The 22332-nt window shown below is 39.3% G+C and overlaps 1 protein-coding gene across 1 annotated transcript; it reads left to right on the top strand.

The window, feature by feature from the left end:
* The first annotated feature begins 500 nt into the window (after positions 1-500).
* LOC139716076 (enoyl-CoA hydratase domain-containing protein 3, mitochondrial-like) lies at positions 501-21120 on the top strand. The gene is made up of 9 exons (XM_071627629.1): positions 501-611; positions 4466-4593; positions 4936-5071; positions 6496-6601; positions 7469-7553; positions 8567-8676; positions 10873-10931; positions 19771-19877; positions 20815-21120. Exons 1-9 carry the CDS (start codon positions 564-566, stop codon positions 20933-20935), a joined length of 900 nt encoding a protein of 299 aa, XP_071483730.1. The 5' UTR covers positions 501-563; the 3' UTR covers positions 20936-21120.
* Positions 21121-22332: the final 1212 nt, after the last annotated feature.

The raw sequence follows: 22332 nt of genomic DNA, 5'->3' as shown, positions 1-22332 counted from the left end.
AGTGTATCTAAAAAGGCTATAACAGTCACATGTTGACGATGCAACTGAGTATTACTTCGTAAGAGCGCTAAATCTAATGGAAAGGTCTCACGGGAAGGTGGCAGGAAAAGATACTGGAGTAATATCTTAACAGGGCCTACTGCCTCAAAACAATTTCTCAAAAATCCTGGAAATGCATTGTTTTCGTATAGATGAAAAAAAAAACATGTTTGGTAAAGTTACATTTAAGTTCATCAATCTAAAAAACAACAACAACAACAAAAACTTCGAGGATGAGTTGCAATATTCATTGCATCGCTTATCTGGATTCGAAAAAGCTGGGAAGGGGTGACACCACTTTTTTTCCCTGGCGGTCACTGTATCACATTTTCTGGCCCGAGTCACCCAGGCCCCGCCCTAGCCCCCTCCCCTCCAGTGATCCTATCCCGTGATCCCCTCCCCCACCCCCCCCCCCCCCCCCCCCACCCCACCCCTCGGCCCCAAGTATCGATATCGTCAACAGCTGTAAAGGTATTTGTAGGTCGAAGCTGCCTGAACAATCACCAACGTACCACCGCACCATCATGTCGTCGCTCCATAGAATTACCCATGCATTGATCAGAAACGTTAGAGTAAGTATAAAAGTGTTTGACCTCTATTTTCGTCTTCATTTATTAAAATCTCGGCAAAATCATACATTTCTTCATCAGTCTGTTCTTCTTCGGAGTGCTGGTAACGGTCCCATCCATTAAAATGTGTGTTAGTTGCGTTTTTGCAGCTCAGTCAGTGAAGCCAGCTGGGATCCCACACGGCCACGGCTCCGATCATGGCATGGCTTGGGATGGATGATGCATGCAGCACGAACCCTTAGACCTCAATTTGCATGTTTATCATATGATTACTTACATTTGGTATTCTTGCTCACCCTTTGGGGGTTTGGGGAGGATCATTGATAAAATTAAAACTTGGAAACTTGGGAATAAAATGCTAAATGGCAGAATCCCAGAATGAATGATGATCGATATTTGATGTTCTGAATTTTCTCGATCACAGAAAAAATAAAATAAAATTGGAATATAGTAGAGTCTAAGTCATGATTTATCAAACAGGCTGATGTTTTAAGAAAAAGAACATTTAGGTGTACATTTCTACTCCACATCTAACCAGAGTTTTTGAATTTATAAATGATATAGGCCCTACATTATTCATCACATCTCCTTCAAGCTTGTCGGTAATCATGTAGAAATGCACACCAGTGCACCATGCACACCTACCATTTCCTTCCTTAATTTGTCAATGAAAACTTCTTGTGGCTATCAGAAATGTCAAGATGGACCATATCTGACGGTTTCATGAAATTTATAGTCAATTACAGAAGAAAAGTAGCTAATTTTGACTCGACAGTACGCCGATCGACGGCTGTGTCAGCGTAGCATTATGGGATGATCGATTATGTGGAAGAGCGATATAACGATGATGATCGATCGTAGTAGTCTGTAATAAAGCCGCTTGTTTGGTGTTTAACCACAATAATTACGTCGGCTCGACAGTAAAATGTGGAAAAAAGAAAGTGATCTTGATGCGTCTGTTTTTTTATCGTTTTAGTTAATTTTCTCCTGCGTGTGACTGTATATCTGTGAACATTTTTTGCTGACTAAATGATGGACGGATAATATGTGTACAAAACAGTAAGAGATATTGAAAAAATGGGAATTATCCATCATGAATATTGCACAATAAAATGGATTTTTACTACAAAACAAAAGCAAATACTGGGGTTGCAGTTTTTGTATACATAATTAAAGAAATGAAATGGAAAAATAAATACTATCATAAAAACAATTTCTTTCTACTATAAGTGAACTTATCAATCAAAAACATATTACCATTTCAATCTCAAAATTCTGTTTCTTTTTAGGTAAAATGAGCACTTTATGAGAAGTCCACAATAACTAATACATGATTGTATAACATACACTTTTTGTAATACTATTCTCATTAATTTATTAAATTAGGCCTATAAATTATGAAGATTACTAGAAACAAATCCCCTTTGAATTCCTTCTCATCTTCTTTTCTCTCTTTCTCTCTCCCTTCTAATAGCCCAACCTTTTTCTTCCACTTTTCCTTCAACCTAATTCTATTCCCTTCAACACTATTCAAATTAGATAATTTAATTTAAATTATTATCAACTTTTGTCATGATAAAATCAATACTTGCCACAATTTTTAAAGAAAGGATCGATGTCTTAATCCTGGTATGAATAAATCGTATCAATAATTTGAAAAGTGGTAATCATGATTGTGGCAAGGAAAACAAAAAACTATCACAATAGCTCACTTGAGCCTTCGACTCACCTCCCTGCTTCGACTCAGGTGTGAGCTAACAATAAGAAAAAAAAAAAATATACGAAAAAGAAAGTAGGGGCTACACGTATTGCACGAGTCAAGTTCGATATTGTTAGAAAGCGGCTAATTAGAGACTACCAGAATCGATTATAATCATTGACATCGTTCTCTGCGAAATCGGTGCAATAGTTACGTCGGAGACTATGTTCGCGACCGACGTACATTTCAACTCCGATTTCTCATTTTTCTTACCTTTTCGGCTTTCTAATTCCATGAAAACTCTCTGATATGGTTCAATTTAGCATCTCCAGTAGCTGCACAAAATTTGATTGACAAACGGCGAAGCGAACGGTAGGTGTGCATTTCTACATGATTACCAGTTTGTCTTGTTTGAATGAATCTATAATGAAAAGGTAAGCCTAGTCTTTGATGTCACCATTAAACTTCAATGTAAAACAAAAAAGCTGGCTATCAGAAAAGGTGATGCAATTCCTTTACAGGAAGTCTGCTTTAAAGGACAATTTTGTCAATAAAACTGAATACTTGCTTATGTGATAACTACCGGTACTCACTGCAATACAAAATATTTTTGTGGATGCCCACCCCCCCCCCCCCCCCCCCATACAGCTGTATTTCTCTTTAGACATGACATATTAAATTCTTGCCACTTTAATATGGTAGTTTTGAGCTTTTTGCTGAGATAATGAGAAACCTCTTTGGTATGAAATGTGAAAGAGCATGTAATTCTGAGAGAAATTCAACATAATTTATTAAATGAAAATTGGTTTCTAAATTATCGAGGTATCAGAAACAAAGCGTTCTTAGGAAAAGGTGAACCCACCTTATATTTGGATTACATTGTTTTACTTTGTTTTTCCAATATCTCAGCCACTTTTAAAAGCAATTTTCATCATATGGGAAATGCATGCTGTACATAGCAAAATAGCCCATCCTCAATGGGCTAAATAAGGGTATTAAATATCTCACATATGTGCAAACTGTAGTACATTGGCAAGTTGTGATATGATAAAAATAAATAATATTTATGTCATTCTGATATGACACCAAATATCCAAACCAGAAGACAATTAGAGATCACTGTAGTCTATGACATTTATCATTTGCATTGCCAAGACAAAAAAAAAAAAAAAATGAATTTAAGGATCCCCCACCCATCCAAAAAGAAGGTGAAAAAAAAAAGAAATTGATTTTACATTTGTGCCCTTGAGTGTGCACAATTTGAGAAGAAAAAAAGTAAGATGTTGAAAAATGAGCCCTTTATTTATATATTCTTTTTTTATAAGAACTGCAAAATTTCAGTTCACAATTTGCCCTTTTCTGTCGAGCTTTCTGTGATTTTCACATATAAATGTCGACATATTTCATAATGATAACAGGGATGATGATGATGATGATGATAATGATAATAATAATAACTTGAAAATATAATGATGATCATAATAATGATAATAATAATACAAACATACATACATAAATATATACATGTATTTAATTATGATATAATATACATATGTACAAAAAATATGCATACATACATACATAAAATTTATATTGCACCGTTTTCCATTCTGATTAAATGCTCAAGACATAACAGATGTGGACATCTGATTTTTGAGAAGGACACTAGTTAACTATCCTATCCCTACATTGTGTAGGCCTTGCAGTCACATGTTATTACACCCAGTGCTGACACCACATGCTTATCAAAGCCTTATATATGCTGTACTACCACATGTGGTTTATGATACATGGATGCCAGGGATGGTGATATAAAATTGGTTTCAGCATGAGAGAAAAGGAATATTATGATCAGTGTAATGCCTGTAGGGTCAGAAATCAGTGCAAAGTCTACATTATAGTGTCTCTGTACATTAAAAAATGTATTGTTGACTTCAAGCAAATTAATACTCCATCCTGGGTTTTTGTGTGATGAGGAGGCCACAGTTTTAGCAAGAGAGAGAGAGAAAGAAAGAGCCATGCCAGAAATGTTGCCACCCTTGAATGATCAAAAAGAAAGGACAAAAAAATCAAAGAAGGAAACTGTGTAACCCTCACTGTGCCAGAGTTCTTGCTCATTTTGTTGTTGTTGTTTTTCTTCCTTCTTTTTATTTTGTAGGCTCCAATCTTGAGCAGAGGGGTCCAGTGCCTTCAGAGTAGAAGCCTAGCTACTGACAGTGAACCTCTCACCAAAACAACTCAAGAAAATGGGATCAGGACCATCATGCTCAACAATCCAAAGAAAAGGTAATTTCTGAAACATTTGTTACAACTATGATAACATAAAAATGACACTTGACTGAGTACACTTGGGACTAGTTGTCAAGGGGTTTTATACAACAGCATTCATAAAGCAGCTTACCATGCCGTAAACACTTACTAGAAAGAAAAATTCAATAAGAATTCAAAAGTAATCATTTCTTTGTAAACTCCCATGGTGTAAGAGATTATTTAATTGGATTGTGTTGTTTCCTATGATGCAATCAGGTTAAATACCTGGGCAATAATAGACAGGCATACATAAGATTAAGAATGTGTTTGTGCAGATGGCAATGTGTCAGTGTATGTTTTCTTTCTCTGGTATACCAGGAATGCTCTATCACTTGCCATGCTGAATGCTGTCACCGATGACCTGACACGTGACCTCGATGACCTTGACCTCCGTGTCATCATTCTGGCCTCCCAGGGTCCTGTTTACTCGGCAGGTCACGACCTTGGGGAGCTGGTAAGATACTATACTGACCTTTGACCTGGATCATAAGAGATTATCTGTGATAATGGCTTGCCATGACTGTAATAACCAAAGCAACAGTCATAAAAGCTCACATCCATGTAGCTTTATGTATAGTTATTTTTAGCTATCATTGTTAATGTACTATGAGAGTGATTAAATTCAACAAGACCATGTGTCACAAGTGACAAGGAAGCCTAAGGTTGGGACATTCACTGAAAGACATTAATCTGACATTTTCCAATATTGAGTGATCTAGTATTTTTAGACTTTAAAGTTCACATGATCACTAATCTGGTATTGAGGCTATTGTGATAAGATGCAAATCAATAGAATTGATAGGTAAGTTCTGGATAGCAGCGCATATTGTGGAAAACAAACAAACAAACAGACAAATCAACCTAAAACACCATTCTTAGGTGTGCCAATCAATGACCAAAGTGTAGTGCGGGTCATCTGTAACATATGGTACACTTTTGATATTTTCTCGGACCTGACTATATCATACATATCAAAGCATATCACACAACCCCCACAAGCATCTACTTTCATGCCGGTTCCCCCACACGTTTAATCTTAATTATCCAATATGAATGTAATGTACTTTAGACTGATTTAAATTCATTTTGTGTCATGTAATGTTATTATAGTCTTTATATACTGAATTTAAGAAATATGTGTTACTTTTCAGTGATCTGTATCAATATATGTTAGCAATATAACACTGTACAATGTGAAATTAAAAGACAAGTCCACCTTCATATACATTTGGATTGAGTGAATGCAGCAATATTAGTAGAACACATCTGAAAGTTTCTAGAAAATTGGACAATCCGTTCAAAAGTGATGAATTTTTAAAGTATCAGCATAGTCACTGCTGGATGAGAAGACTACTACAGTGTATGATGTCATATGCGTACAACCATATAAAGAAAATAAAAAGAGAATTTTACAAAACTTTACTTTTTGAAAAATTGCACATTTCTTCGACTTGTTACTGACATATGTTAAGGGTAATATTATTCCCCCTGCCTTCTGAAAGAGAGAAGTCAAGTGGTCTTTTGTTATGCGAGAAAAGTGAAAATATGTTGAATTTTCTTTATTCTTTCTTTGTATCGTTGTACTCATGTGACATCACAAGCTATAGTAGTCTTCTCATCCAGCCTTGAGTGAGCAGAAACTTCAAAAATTCATAACTTTTGAACAGATTGTCCGATTTTCCTCAAACTCTCAATGATATGCTCTACTAATATCGCTGCATTCACTCAACCCACATGTCTATGAAGGTGAACTTGTCCTTTAAGTATCTTCTCTTACATAATGTTGAGTTATATGACATTATTGCTGCATTCATAAGGCCTGGGTCCACAAGGTTTACTATAGTACCTGGTTTATGATATATCACTCTCTATCTCCAGACTACAGCAACAGGTCGAGGATACCACGCAGAAGTCTTCGACAAGTGCTCTCAGATGATGATGCTGGTAGAAGACATACCGGTTCCTGTCATCGCCCAAGTTCAAGGTAAAGGGGACTTTCCCCTTCAGTGACCTTTGAACCTAGTAGCCTCCATCTGTGCTGTTGGTATTGAAACCTTGAAGAATGATGGAAATTAATTTGCAGAAGCAGAATGCATTTGATTCTAATCTCCCTTTTGGTTTGTTTGTGTGTGTGTTTTTGTGTTTGGTTTGTGTGTGTGTGTGTGTGTGTGTGTGTGTGTGTGTGTGTGTGTGTGTGTTTGTGTGTGTTTTGTAATTACCATTCACTGTACATGTAATTGTTGTCAATCTATTTCTTCATCTCAGAATTTGATGTAAGACACAAGAAACAACATCTAACAAAATAACAAAGATTCGCAGAGTATAATTGAGTTCTATAACAGATTTATATCAAGTGTCACCCTCTGTAGTTTTGATAAATAAGATCAAAATTGCTGATCTACAATTTTTTAGCAAACATGTCTGAAAAAATTGTAGATCAGCAGTAGCAATTTTATTCACTAAAAATACTTTGGGTGACACTTCTGTTATAGTACATCTTCTCCCCTCTGCAACGATAATTTCTTCACTCATACAATTGAGTAGTTATCAAACCAATTGAAAAGAACACAGAGTTTGACTAGATTGCAGGCACAAACCCTTGTTGGTCGAAAGGAGTCTGCACCAAGACTAGTACATGCACCACCCTGACACTGTCCCATAGGCCCTGTGTTGTAACTTCTCCCAACTAGTTGTTGGGAGAGGCTGCAATGCCAAGGTGGTGCGCGTACTTGTAGTAGTCTTGGCGCAGACTCCTTTCCGACCTACATGGGTTTGAGCCTGCAAACAAGAGTTTGACCCTCCCAGTTGACTTCTCGTTTTCTTTATGTATGTGTGTGTGTTTAAAACCCAGGTCTTGCCACAGCAGCAGGTTGTCAGCTTGTAGCCAGCTGTGACATTGCCGTTGCTGCGGATAACTCCAGATTTGCCACCCCAGGGTAAGGCGCCTTGACAGATTCTCTAGACATCCCCAGCTTTGGCTATAATTATTGGACGAGCTCTTCCCCCTTTTTTTTTAAGGACTCTGGTATCATTTGGGCAAACAACTTCCTGTCCTAGTAGGCTACTGTGATACTTCCTTTAAAGGGGCATAGTCCCGGTAGTGTAGATGGCGCTGCTGATGATACTGCCGATCACCGTTAGCATTGATACGAAGATTACCGAAGTAGAGCTGTCATCGAGAGTAAAGTGCGTAGGTGTTGCTAAGTAACGTTGCCTTTGTTGTCTTCTCTGCGCATCGCGCAGTCTGTAGTAATGCCAGGGTACGTGCATATGTGCTTGTTATTATGACATCACAAAAGAAGTTTGCTAAAGCTGTCATCCCCCTCAGCCGAATCATGAGCCAAACTGTGATCGGACCACTGACTACAGTGAATCGGACTTCTTCGGACTCGGGAAAGTGGGCCAAAGCGTAAGCGCCAAAGAGAAGTCGATAGCGTAGGTCTCTATAGGAAACTTGCGCCGTGCGCCCGCGTACGCATTTGACTAAAACATGGGGACCATGCACCTTTAAAATCAGACTGATCACGAAACAGAAGTCATGGAAAAGTTGCGCTTGATAAAACTATAACAAATAGTAAGTCATATAGGACTAAACTTTTGAATGTGTTTTCCATGTAAAAGTCAGGTTCTGTTTTTGTTTTTGTTTGTGTGTGTTTGTTTAGGGGGTTTATGAAGAAAGTAGCATGCTTGTTTATATATGTAATTCATATGTTTGTTCGTTAATCAGTATAGGTATGTGCTAAGTACTTTCAATATTGTTATGATTATCATTTCTATTATTATTAATGCCATTGTTATCATCAGTAGTGGCATTATTTTTCATCATCATCAGTGTTTTTCTCATCATCAATTAATTTTTATTCTCATGTTATTTTAAGTCATATTGTTATTCCTTTTTTTGTTGTACACTGTACATGTACATAATTCTGCTGTTGATTCCTGTTTGCAGCATATCCGTGGGCCTGTTCTGTTCCACACCAGCCGTAGCCCTGGGGCGGGCCGTCCCAAAGAAGATTGCCATGGAGATGTTATTTACTGCCGAACCAATCACAGCGGAAGGTACTGACATCTTTGTGTCTGACAGCAATTTTCTGACTGAGATCATTTTATAGTTATCATGCTCATATTCTTTTACTATATTTCTTTCTCTCTTTTATCTTTTGTATTTCTCTCTCTCTCTCTCTCTATCTATCTCCCTCTCTCTCTCTATCTATCTTTCTCTCTCTCTCTATCTATCATCTTTTTATATACAGTATTCATCGCATAATCGGGCATCTGATAATCGGGATCCTCGCTTAAATGATATACGCTTCCCAGAAACATTTCCAACGCACGTTATTTTCACTGGATAATCGGGCGGGGACCTCTGATAAACGGGACAATTTTTCTTCAAGCGATCTTTGATTTTGTTAATATTTTACACAAAAAATCTACCAAAATACCACAACAATATTTCAAAGATTCCGTATCAGTTGTCGTTTACAACAAACTTACAAAGCAAGCTTCGGATTGGTGTGTTTTGACCTCCGTCCATCCAGTACATGTACATGCATAGCCACGAAAGCGCCGTGTACAGGTATCCATGCCATTGCAAAGCACATGCCTTCGCGAACATTCTTCTCCCCTACATAAGCAAAGCCATGTGCTCGCTTGCAATTCCTACTCGACTCACATCCAATAAAAAAACATGCCTCGCTCATACAGCCCAGGCTGTGTGCGTTGTTTAATCTCAGTCATACACTCTGAGGGCAAAGTCCATTGTTATCGCGCGCCTTCGTATCTTGTTATCTACTGTCTTTGGTTTCAAGTTTCAATACAGCTGTACACTGTGATCTGTGTGTGCGTCACAATCTTCCTCAGTTGTGACTGGGCAAAAGTTACGTGATTGAAATGGGCTATGAACAGTTACGTATTCAGTGAAATGGGGGAGAGAGTGGGAGGGAGAGCGTGAAAGATGAGAAGGGTTCAATGTATGTGCGAATACGTAACGTTTTATGAATCTAGACTATGAGCTGACATTGATTACGTGAGCTTACGTGTACACGCGTGTTTGACAGAAGAATCGAACCCGGTTGCGATTACTTAGTACTCTACATCATTGCGAGAATGCAGGGAGAGCTGGAGGGTCGCGCCGAGGGGTAGCGTGTTGTGTATTCATGAACATGTACAGTACGTCAGTATGCATGTGTGTGTGTGTGTGCACTACATGTACATGTCGTATGCCGTTAGTGTATGGTGAGTACTCATCGCGAAATCGGGCACCTCGCTTAAAGGGGCCGTGTTTGCTACTCCCAACCTGTCCCGATTATGCGATGAATACTGTATCTCCCTCTCTGTCTCCATTTGTCTGTCCATCTCTGTTTGATATCGTATGGATAACTTCTCGCAATATACCACAATACTGTACGAGCTGAAATTTTCGCGTACAGATAATTTCGCGAATTGCTACTTGGAGGACATCTTCGCGTGTTGTTACTTTCGCGGTTGCGAGGGTCTAACTGAACTTACTTGAACTCTCACGAGAAAACTATAGTTGTCTAAACTAAAAGTACCTTACACGTGTAAGTACTATTACTTTCTCAATTTGAAAGTAAAACAAATATCAAAAAGAAATACTCTCCAAGGACTTTCGAAATTCGTGCCGGACATCGACAGGCGAACATCAAGAATGCAGCTGCAAGAGTAGACTGAACGCACTTTAAACAGCTGTAGCTAGCTGTACTGTGCGACGTGCGTGCACAGTCGACAACTCATGTTGAAGGCTATGACGCGATCCTGCGTTGTTTTCGCGCGTTGTTATTTTCGCATGTTGTAATTTTCGTGGTTCAAAGGCGATTCGCGAAATTCGCGAACATGAAACCACTGCAAAAATTTCAGCTCGTACAGTAATTAACTGCAATAGTCTAAAGAAACTGCTGCCATACCACTCCTGGTCAGCCTGGTTTGATTTTACCTCTCAAAAGAAAATAGTGAATACCTAGATATATGGAAATATTTTTTAAAAAAGGTATAAGATGATAAATCACTCATTTTTGTAGATGATTTGGAGATACACTAATTTTTTTATGCTTTAGGCTTTGTACACGTACATGTATATTTACAAAACTGCATTAGCAAACTTGCATTGAACTTGTATCGACAACAAAAATGTGCTATCGGAAATAAGATTTCATTGGAATTGAAAATTGAAATTGAATTCAATTGATATACTCAATGATATATTTTCTGCTCGCTCTTTCCATCTCTCTATTACAGAAGCTCTAAGGCATGGTTTAATCAGTAAGATTGTGCCTGAGGCAGCATTACAGGAAGAGGTGAGAGTCCCCAAGATTTATTTCATGATGAAATCAAAGAAATTGATAAGTTTTGTATGAAGCAATTGAGTACGCCATGTATATAACATGGCTGTTCAGAAAACCAGAAATGTTTCTATGTTAATTGGGTGTTGTTACGACCAAAAATCACTCTGAGAATGATCGCACAAAAGAAACAATCAACTGATGTTCAGGCGGTTTATTAACAGTGATATTGTGGGTACAGACTGGTAATCGGCGTCACATCAGTACAATAATGATCACGAGAAACAAATATGTCAGTAGTGGAATTACTTACGTAGGCATTACACGCAATATCCCTGGAAATGTCCAAATATGATGTTCGATGCACAAATGAATGATCCGCGATGCACCGATGAATGATTCCTTCGACGTAAATCCAAACGCAGGTTGCGATAATCCACGGTATAGATCCGGGGTAAAATCCACGAAATATGTCCACGGCGAAACGTGCAGAGTCCAAACGTTGTGACGACCACGTCCAGTTGATGCGTTGAATGATGATTCACTTAATAATGTTCAGCTAAGAATCCAGCCCATCACAGCTTTTCCGTAGCAATGTCCATTGACACAAAAATGGTGTCTATCCCCAATGAAGGCAAATTAATTATCTGCAGGCAAAAATGTCTCCCAGGCCAAGTATCTCCACAAACATAACACGTCAGCAGGTAACACAGGACTGACTATAACAAGTCGCTTCAAAGCCAGAAGTGACGTAACTCTCAGAGCAGAGGTGTTGGGTACTCTGCCTACTGCAGAATTTCTCTAGCTTATATACTATCTATTCACCCCTTCTAGCACATTCTATAACTCTCTCCAACCTACTAGCCAGTCTAAGTTCCAGGAAACCTGGATGACTCACTGCCTAACTATGTACAAAACGTCATTACCAAGAATAACTACCAATCACATTGGGCTACAGGGACAGTGCCTCACTCAGCCAAATATGTTAGCACTTCCCAGAACTTTCTGGAATGGGTGAAATCATTCTAGATTGAGTGAGCTATAATGTATTTCCTGTTACATGCATGTACTGTATAGCTACATTGTGTACCACCTAGAAAATTCTCCACTTATCTGGTCAGCCTGTATGTACTATATCTATACCACATAGAATGTTCTCCATTAATCTGGTCAACCTGTGTACATACACATTAAAACAGCCATGCATACAGTACATCATACATATGTACATAACTACTAGTGTGTACATTTGTGACACCATCCCCCATGGGAAAAAGAAAGCCTTGCCGTAGCAAGGGTTTCTTTTACCTTCACAATTTCTCATTATTATTTACAATGAATGTGAGGTAAAATCCAAGTCAAGCAACAATAATCACATACTATCACATGCCTTTTGGATAGCTGTATTAATTCCATGTTCTCTTTTCATGGATACCATTTACAATGATATTGCTTGGATTCTCAGAGCTTATACAATCATATCAAACTGTTTTGCACACATTAATGAATATGCTAAACACATACACTGGAAATGATATGCGGTGAAAACTTTTCACCTTTGATACTCTCTTCATGTTACACTCTTGACAGAGCGTCTGCAATTACATTGTTTTTGCCTGCCACATGTTTGATTTTGAGTGCATATGGCTGCGTCATCATGCTCCATCTGAACAACCTGTTGTTCTTCATTTTGAACCGGTCTAAAAAGACCAAGGGGTTGTGGTCAGTATAGACCGTGATCTCCCCTTTGCTATTTGTCAAGTACACTTCGTATTGCTGGAGGGCAAGGATGAGACTGAGAGCCTCCTTCTCAATTGTGGAGTACTTCTTCTGGTATGCGTTCAATTTTTTGGAGAAGTAGCTAACTGGTCGTTCAGTGCCTTCTTCATCTTCTTGGAGCAAAACCGCTCCCACTCCTACATCGCTAGCATCTATTGCCACCTTGAATGGCTTTGCGAAGTCAGGAGCTGCCAAAACAGGCTCATTAGCAAGGACTGCCTTTAGTTTCTCGAAGGCTCTTTGACACTCATCAGTCCAGGTGTACTTTGCCTTGCCCTTCAGCAGGTTTGTTAGGGGGGTGACTACTGTGCTGAAATTTGGTACAAATTTCCTGTAGAAACCAGCCATGCCCAGAAATCTGAGCAACTCCTTCTTGGATTGGGGGATGGGAAAGCCTAGTATAGCCTCTACCTTGGCTTCTCTTGGCAATACTTGTCCCTGACCGACTACATGCCCGAGATACACCACTTTGGCCTTTGCAAATTCACTCTTTGCCAGATTAATCACCAATCCGGCCTCCTTGAGTCGATCAAAAAGTTGCCGCAAGTGTGTAATGTGCTCCTCCCACGTGTCACTATACACTAGGATGTCATCAATGTATACTACACAGTTGTCAAGTCCGGCAATGATTTGGTTTGTCAGCCGTTGGAAGGTGGCTGGAGCATTTTTCATGCCGAATGGCATTACTTTGCATTGGAACAAGCCATCTGGTGTAGCAAAGGCAGAAATCTCTCTGGCTTTGTCGGTCAAGGGCACCTGCCAGTATCCCTTTAGAAGGTCTATTTTACTGACATATGCAGAATTTCCAACCCTGTCAATGCAGTCTTCTAGTCTGGGAATGGGGAAAGAATCTGTTTTCGTCACGGCATTCACCTTTCGGTAATCTATGCAGAATCTCTGAGACCCATCCGGTTTGGGCACCATGACAATTGGGGAGCTCCAACTGCTTTTACTAGGTTCTATTATGTCATTGTCTAGCATGTATTGAACCTCTTCCCTTACTTTTTGCAGTTTACTCGGGTTTAACCTGTAAGGGTTTTGCTTGATAGGGTCAGCATCTCCTACATCAACATCATGTACCGCCAGAGGGGTGCAGCCTGGTTTGTCTTTACACAGTTCTTTGTACTCATGTAACAGACTAGTCACATCTTTCCTCTGATTTTCAGGTAGGTAGTTCAGTGCCTGATCTACTTTCCCTAACATCTCTGAGTTAGACAACCTGGCACTAGAGGGCTCACTTCCATTCTCATCTTGAGCTTCTCCCTCTTCATCTACTTCTTCTACTACCACCTGAGCTACGCCTACCGGCTGACTAGCCTTTCTCTCATAGTACTCTTTCAGCATGTTTATGTGACACACCCTCTGATCTTTTCGTCTGTCTGGCGTACTGATCACATAGTTCACATCATTGAGTTTCTTTTTGACATAGTATGGGCCATTGAACTTGGCTTTCAGTGGTTCACCTTGTATGGGCAGCAGTACAAGAACTTTGTCACCTGGGTTGAAAGTTCGGGCTTTGGCATTTTTGTCTGCCTTTCTCTTCATAGAGTCTTGTGACACTTTCAAGTGTTCCCTAGCTACCTCACAAGCCTTTGAAAGCCTTTCAAGAAACTTTGACACATAGTCAAGTAGGTGGACCTCATCATCCTCAGTCATGAATTTCTCTTTGATGAGCTTCAGTGGGCCCCTAACTTCATGACCGTACACCAACTCAAATGGGCTGAAACCCGTCGACTCATTTGGGGAGTCCCTCGTCGCAAACAGCAGGAAAGGGATGCCCTTATCCCAATCCTCGGGATACTCCTCACAAAATGCCCTAATCATTGTCTTTAGGGTCTGGTGGTAGCGCTCCAACGCACCTTGGGATTGGGGATGATAAGCTGACGACTTCAGCTGCTTCACACCCAAACGATACATCACCTCTTGAAATATGCCTGACATGAAATTTGACCCTTGGTCAGATTGCACTTCCTTGGGCAACCCATACCTAGTGAAAAACTGCACTAGAGCATCTACCACAGTCTTAGCAGTGATATTTCGCAATGGGATAGCCTCTGGAAACCGTGTAGACATATCCATGATTGTCAAGAGGTACTTGTGACCCGACCTAGTCCTAGGCAAAGGTCCAACACAGTCAACTAGAACCCGACTGAATGGTTCTTCAAACGCAGGTATCGGAATCAATGGCGCCGGCTTCACTGAATGTTGTGGTTTACCAGCCACCTGACATGTGTGACAAGTCTTGCAAAACTCAGCCACATCCACATTCAACCCTGGCCAATAGAAATGCCTCATGATCCGATCCTTTGTCTTTCTGACGCCTAAATGGCCGCCAACAGGTAACTCGTGAGCAATCCTCAAGATCTCACCGCGGTAACTAGGAGGGACAACAACTTGACGGACCACCGTCCAATCCTCATCAGCTGGCCTATGGGGAGGTCTCCACTTCCTCATCAAAATGCCATCTTTGACATAATAGCACTCAGGGACCTTTTCAGCCTCAGCCTCAGAACACGCCGTCTGAGACAAGCCTTTCAACTCAGAGTCTGCCTGCTGTGCTTCAACCAAGGAAGACTTGCTAAACAGCCCATCACTGTTAGCCTTGGAGCCTAATACAGCAACCCCATCATTTAAATCCTTGAAAAAGGTTTCTGCCAACCAAACACCGGAATTCTCCTCCACATCAACAGAATCCGCATCATCTTGAACAGCTCTACGAGCCTGAGACCTAGTCACAACACAATCTGGGAAAATCCCAGGAAACTCCTCCTGCAACTGCTCAGTTTCAGCAACCACCACTGGTTTATCTGAAACAACTGGAGACGCAACCACCTTGTCCCCAGCCAAGTCATTCCCCAACAGGAAATCAATCCCTGCCATGGGCAACTCAGGAACAACTCCAACAGTCACAGGACCAGAAACTAGGTCACACTTCAAATCCACTCTATACAGTGGCACTGACATATAACTGCCATCAACAGTCTGAATCAAGACTTTTGCATTCACTGCACTATCTGGTGGAAAAGTCATACCACCACCCACCATCAACGACTGAGAGGCCCCCGTATCCCGCAGGATGACCACTGGCTTACCTGCCTTACCAGAAGTACATGGGGTCACCTCACCATCAAACAAAAAGCTACGATAGCTCTCATCCACCTGCTTCATCCTATCTTTGAATTTGGGAGATTGACTTTCAACGGCCTGTGTTTCACTGAACGGGACACTGTTTTCGGGTAGGACATTTTTTGACATAACAAATCCCAAGTCCTTTTTTGTTTTGTTTTGCAACTTCCAACACTGAGACTTTACATGCCCTGTCTTGTTACAATGAAAACATTTGATGACATTTGCACTTGTACTGGACCCTTTGTCAGATTGAGGCTTTGGTGCCGATGAAGTTTCAGAACTCGTGCCTTTTTCAGGACCAGCATTCTTTGGATTGCTCGACTGAATTTTGTCTCTCTTATTTCCAGAGAAATTCCTGAAAGGTGGTCTGTTGTCATTTCTGTGGGTCAGCTCATACTCATCAGCCATCAAGGCTGCTTTATGCAAACTTGTCACTTTGTGATCATCCAAATGCGACCTCACACTGAAAGCAACACTCTTTTTGAATTCTTCCAAGAGAACAACCTCACGTAGGTTATCAAAATCCTGATCCACTTTCAGGGACCTGTACCACCTATCAAACATCATTTCTTTTTCACGAGCAAACTCAACATGTGTCTGGCCTGGTCTGCGGTACGAATTTCTGAACTTGTGTCTATATGCCTCTGGCACCAACTCATAAGCATTCAACACTGCTTTCTTGACTGTAGCATAGTCACGCGATTGCTCTTCAGAGAGAGATGAGTACACATCAGCTGCTTTGCCGACAAACACACTTTGAAGGAGCATGGGCCAAAATTCCTGTGGCCATTTCAAACTATTAGCCACCTTCTCAAATGACACAAAGTATGCATCAACTCTGTTTTCCTCAAACTTTGGCACCAATCGAATGTTCTTGGCCAAATCAAATTCAGAGGGAGCCCTTTCATGATTTCCAACAGTCTGTGCATGAGTCAATTCCATCTCACGCAATTTCAGTTGTTGCTCCACTTCAAGTTTCTTCATTTCAATTTCTTTCTCCACTTCTCTTCGTTCTCTATCCCTCTCCCTTTCCATTTCTAATCTCATCTTCTCTTTCTCCAGTTCTAATTCCCTTGCCCTTTCTCTCTCCTTCATTTCCAATTTAGCAAGCTCAAGCCTTGTCTGATCAGAAATTTGAGCTTGATCTGGAATGTCGATTTCTTCTTTGAGCTCCATGTGACCAGCTACTAAATCAAGAATCTCTGCCTTTCTTGCACCTTGTGGAACATCAACATTCAAATGCTGTGCAATAGCAGTCAAATCACATTTGCGTAACCTTTGCAAATCTTTGAGGGACAAATCTGTCCTCTGAACAAATGCCTGAACATCCATTGTACTGATTGACATTGTCACAATGTAATACACACAATATACAATTGAACAATCAACTCAACTGGTATTTTGTCTGTTCCAATATTCTGGATTCCGGAACGTTCCAAATTCTAAGTTTTGGCTTTAAATTCACTTCCCGGACAAGCCCCCAATTTTGTTACGACCAAAAATCACTCTGAGAATGATCGCACAAAAGAAACAATCAACTGATGTTCAGGCGGTTTATTAACAGTGATATTGTGGGTACAGACTGGTAATCGGCGTCACATCAGTACAATAATGATCACGAGAAACAAATATGTCAGTAGTGGAATTACTTACGTAGGCATTACACGCAATATCCCTGGAAATGTCCAAATATGATGTTCGATGCACAAATGAATGATCCGCGATGCACCGATGAATGATTCCTTCGACGTAAATCCAAACGCAGGTTGCGATAATCCACGGTATAGATCCGGGGTAAAATCCACGAAATATGTCCACGGCGAAACGTGCAGAGTCCAAACGTTGTGACGACCACGTCCAGTTGATGCGTTGAATGATGATTCACTTAATAATGTTCAGCTAAGAATCCAGCCCATCACAGCTTTTCCGTAGCAATGTCCATTGACACAAAAATGGTGTCTATCCCCAATGAAGGCAAATTAATTATCTGCAGGCAAAAATGTCTCCCAGGCCAAGTATCTCCACAAACATAACACGTCAGCAGGTAACACAGGACTGACTATAACAAGTCGCTTCAAAGCCAGAAGTGACGTAACTCTCAGAGCAGAGGTGTTGGGTACTCTGCCTACTGCAGAATTTCTCTAGCTTATATACTATCTATTCACCCCTTCTAGCACATTCTATAACTCTCTCCAACCTACTAGCCAGTCTAAGTTCCAGGAAACCTGGATGACTCACTGCCTAACTATGTACAAAACGTCATTACCAAGAATAACTACCAATCACATTGGGCTACAGGGACAGTGCCTCACTCAGCCAAATATGTTAGCACTTCCCAGAACTTTCTGGAATGGGTGAAATCATTCTAGATTGAGTGAGCTATAATGTATTTCCTGTTACATGCATGTACTGTATAGCTACATTGTGTACCACCTAGAAAATTCTCCACTTATCTGGTCAGCCTGTATGTACTATATCTATACCACATAGAATGTTCTCCATTAATCTGGTCAACCTGTGTACATACACATTAAAACAGCCATGCATACAGTACATCATACATATGTACATAACTACTAGTGTGTACATTTGTGACAGTGTCGTGGAGTCTTGGCTACCCTTTCTTGATATAATATGGATATTGTTTGTGAGAGCATCTCTGTAAGTTATGGATGAAATCATTCTTTGGATTGTGTAAAAGAAATTTTGACGCTTGGATATCATACGAACCAATGCTTTGATGTTCTCCATGTAACATTGATGAATATAAACTCAGCTATCTTTTTGTACTGTTTTTGTTGGTGAAATAAACTAGATTTTCATGATGCTTCTGCCCCTGGTAAAGTCTATTCTGAAAGTAAACCAGGTTTATATGTGGTATCATAAAGTTTTCAAATAAAACACTCTCCAATCATCAACCATGCCTTTTCTTAAGGTTGTTTTTCTTATTAGGACTTCACTATTAAAGTCACATCCCTTATCATCAAACATTATTTCAGAGTAAAGTTTTCTGTTGAAATCTTCATGCACCATACCATGCAAGGATCTCCATGTACTCCCTATTGATCTTAAAATGCGATGTATAGAGGGCGATTACCATTCAGTTATTGTTTTTGCCCATGTGATGCATATTCTATTCATTAGATTACAATATAGTCCATTCATCTCAGGCTCCATGTCTGATAATGAAACTAGAAAAGCACTCTGAGAGTGCAGACCTCCGCCAAGCATGCAGCTCATTTCCACCACTGATCTTGTTCTGCCGTAGTGATATCAGTGATTTTCACCCATACGTACTAATAGCATTGTGTGCTGAAAGTCGCCCGATTTCCCAATATAGAAGCCTTTGTTACATCATAAACCCTCAGATACACGGCACGTCTCGCCCTAGCAGAAACTAGAGCACGCACTTTGGCATGCACTTTAGCGTGCGCATGCAAACCTCAAATACGCGCAGCCTGAACTCCCAAGTTCATTGACCCTTCCTGCCAAAATATCAAAAATCCTTCATAAATTCCCCCAAAATTCTCGGATCACTACCAAAAGTTAATCGTTTGTTACTTGTGTCATTCTCAACCTTTCCTGCAAGTTTCATCCCAATCCGTTTACTACTTTTTGAGTTATTTTGCACAGGGACGAACAAGCAAACAAACGAACTACCAGTAACAAAAACATAACCTCCTCCCTTGGTGGAGGTAATAATTGCATTAGAGTTATTACTGAACACTATCTGTTGTTTTTTCATATCATTTGATAATATATGTATTCATTAGCATGTGGTATCTCAACAAGCAATGCAAACATACTAAGATTAGTCAATCTTGTAAATATAACACATATTGTGGTCACCAATTTTTGTAGGTGCATAGATAGCAGTGATGCCAATAGAACCATGTATCATTTTACTTATTATTGTCTTTCTATAACTCATTACTCTTCTGACCAGACAATGAAGATAGCCACCAAAATCTGCAAGTACAGTCGCTCTGTCATCTCAATGGGGAAGGCTTGCTTTAACACTCAGATGAAGTTAGATCGAGGAGGTGCATACAGGTGAGCAGGAAAAAAAAAAAAGAATCCCAAGTTTAACAATTTTAAGCCCAACACATCAAAACATGATTGATTTTCCATGGAAACAGCATAGGGACAGCTAAATGAGAAAGTTAGGGTCAATGTTTTCTGACCTTTAACCTAGGCCAAGTTCAGGGTATGGAATTGACAATAAGATATGGACTGTACGCCATGTGATAGTCCAGTGGAATTCATGATGTTTACACTCACATTATTGGCAACTTTTGTGTTAACCTTGTACCTTTGCGACTGGCAACTGACTTAAGAGTTGTATGGCTCCATCAGTACCCTCTTGTATTCTAAGAAATGCGTGCCATCTTTGGCCGTTAAATCACTCATCCGTCTGTTCAGTCAAAGGTTGATTTTCACCTTTATTTTCCCCTCTGTGCAATGCTCTTTAACCAAAATTCACTGTGTCTCAATGTCCCAACAATAATGTAGTAATCATAGAGTGATTGTGATTATCAAATTTTGCTTAGTGCTCTGGAAGATACACACAACTACAATGTAAGTTTCGTTGTTTAGATATGGATATTTCTGAGATATATAATTTGGGAAAATGATACGTGATACTTTTACATATGAATATTTTGAATTATAAATAATGAAGAATTTTATTGCAAAATGAGCGAAGTACCATTCTTAATGTCAAAGTACAAAATGTAACTCCATCATCAGATAGAGCATAATTAAACCTTTCCAGTAATACCTCACTTGTGACATAACAAGGAATATTCTAGAAGTTATGATTAAAAATATCCTGTATTATTACTTTTTTTTGTTTGTTTTTTAGCAGCTTTAATCACAAATATCTCAACTTAACAAGATTGGATTTAGCTTGTTTTGCAATAAAACTCTTCAAATGTTTATTTGTTTCTTTGTCTTACGTGCATTTGACATCTTCATATCAATTGTGCAGGGAGGCCAGTGATGTGATGGTGAACAATTTATCGCTGAAGGATGGACAAGAAGGCATCGACTCATTCCTGAAGAAGAGGTCACCAGTCTGGCAACATGACTTTGACAAGGCCCACGACTAGATCAGACAAAACCATGCCAAGTCTGTGCTTAAAAGGGGGGAATTTCCCCAAAATGCATACATGTAGGTGGAATCAGTGAATGAAGAAAGATTAGTGGAAAGCATCAAGTAGAGTTTGAGGAAAAGCCGACAATCCATTTGAAGGTTGTGAATTTTACAGTTCTGGTTAATCCTTGTAGCCACATGGCTGGATTTAATATAAAAAAAAGAAACTATAAAAAATTGTGATGTCACAGTAGTGGAACACTCTAGAGAAAATATATCAGTCAATTTATTAACAGGTAATATATGAAATACATGATATCATAATAGAATAAATACATAATATCATAAATGAATCTGAATGTGAATCTGAATCTGAATTCAATGAAGTTTATTTTTTTTTAATGAAAAGTAAACTTTCTCTTCACTTCTTATGTCCCCTACATTCTTAGGGAGGTAGGTCAAATGTTCTTTTAGTTTGCTAGAAAAATAATGATATGTGGTAATTTTTTTATATAATTGTTTTATTCCGTAATACTTAACATCTGTGACATCATGAATGATTACAGTCGTCTTATTCAGAAGTGGCTACACAGAGATTTAATCAGATTCTAAAAAATGTATTTTTTGAATGGATTGTCCCAAATTTCCTCAAGCTTCACTTGGCTTCACCTAGTACAGTAATTGTATTTCTATGTGCACTGAAACCATACAAGTATTTTGGGGTCAATTGCTGCTTCCCTGACATTAAGAGTGCCAAATTTGCTGCACAAAAAGAGTTTTTATTCACCTCCTCTGTTCTTATATGAAGGAGAACTTTATGGTTCAATTTGATGACATTTTTAGTGCAAGATTCTTGACCATCAACATCATACTCTTTTTTACTCAGATTTTGCAAAAACAAGCACTTAAAAGTAACTCACTGTATACGCCATTTATTCAGCGAGTCAAATTTTAACCAATTGGGACTTCCCACAAGTGTTTAAATCATGACTGTGTTGTAAACAGTGAACATAGAAAAGTAAGTGGTGAATGTGCATGCTTTCATGCCGCGATCAGAGTTATCATTTTTGCGTGTTGTTAAATTTGCGAAATGTGTGAATATGAAAACCCTGCAAATTGTATGGGGTATATAGTATTCAATTCAAAGGGGAATTTGATGTTTACATGTATATTCCTGTTTTGAACATGCGTAATGAAAACATGTTTTAACTATGCTGCATATTAGTGAGTTATTGCATTGAATCAGAAGTATATGAATATGGTTTACATTAACCTCATCAGAGTTTCAAACATCTCTCTAATCATGTTTGAGTTCAGTTTGATTATAAAGGTAAGGTGTTTATGCGTGTGTGCTGTTTGATGTAATTATGTGTGCAGATTATAAATCACACCACTATGTAATTGATCAATGAA

This window comes from Diadema antillarum, unplaced genomic scaffold (genome assembly GCF_040938485.1).
Source record: "Diadema antillarum isolate AM-2024a unplaced genomic scaffold, OU_Dant_1.0 scf00000060, whole genome shotgun sequence".
NCBI lineage: Eukaryota > Metazoa > Echinodermata > Echinoidea > Diadematoida > Diadematidae > Diadema > Diadema antillarum.
Note: the sequence above shows the minus strand (reverse complement) of the source record. Positions and strands in the feature narration are given on the sequence as shown.

What these genes read in the sequence shown, in the direction of transcription:
- LOC139716076 (XM_071627629.1), top strand. Translation starts at nt 564, where the DNA reads ATGTCGTCGCTCCATAGAATTACCCATGCATTGATCAGAAACGTTAGA. An exon ending in TGTCATCGCCCAAGTTCAAG is followed by an intron (nt 6,602 to 7,468) that starts GTAAAGGGGACT and finishes TTTAAAACCCAG; the next exon opens with GTCTTGCCACAGCAGCAGGT. An exon ending in TCCAGATTTGCCACCCCAGG is followed by an intron (nt 7,554 to 8,566) that starts GTAAGGCGCCTT and finishes TCCTGTTTGCAG; the next exon opens with CATATCCGTGGGCCTGTTCT.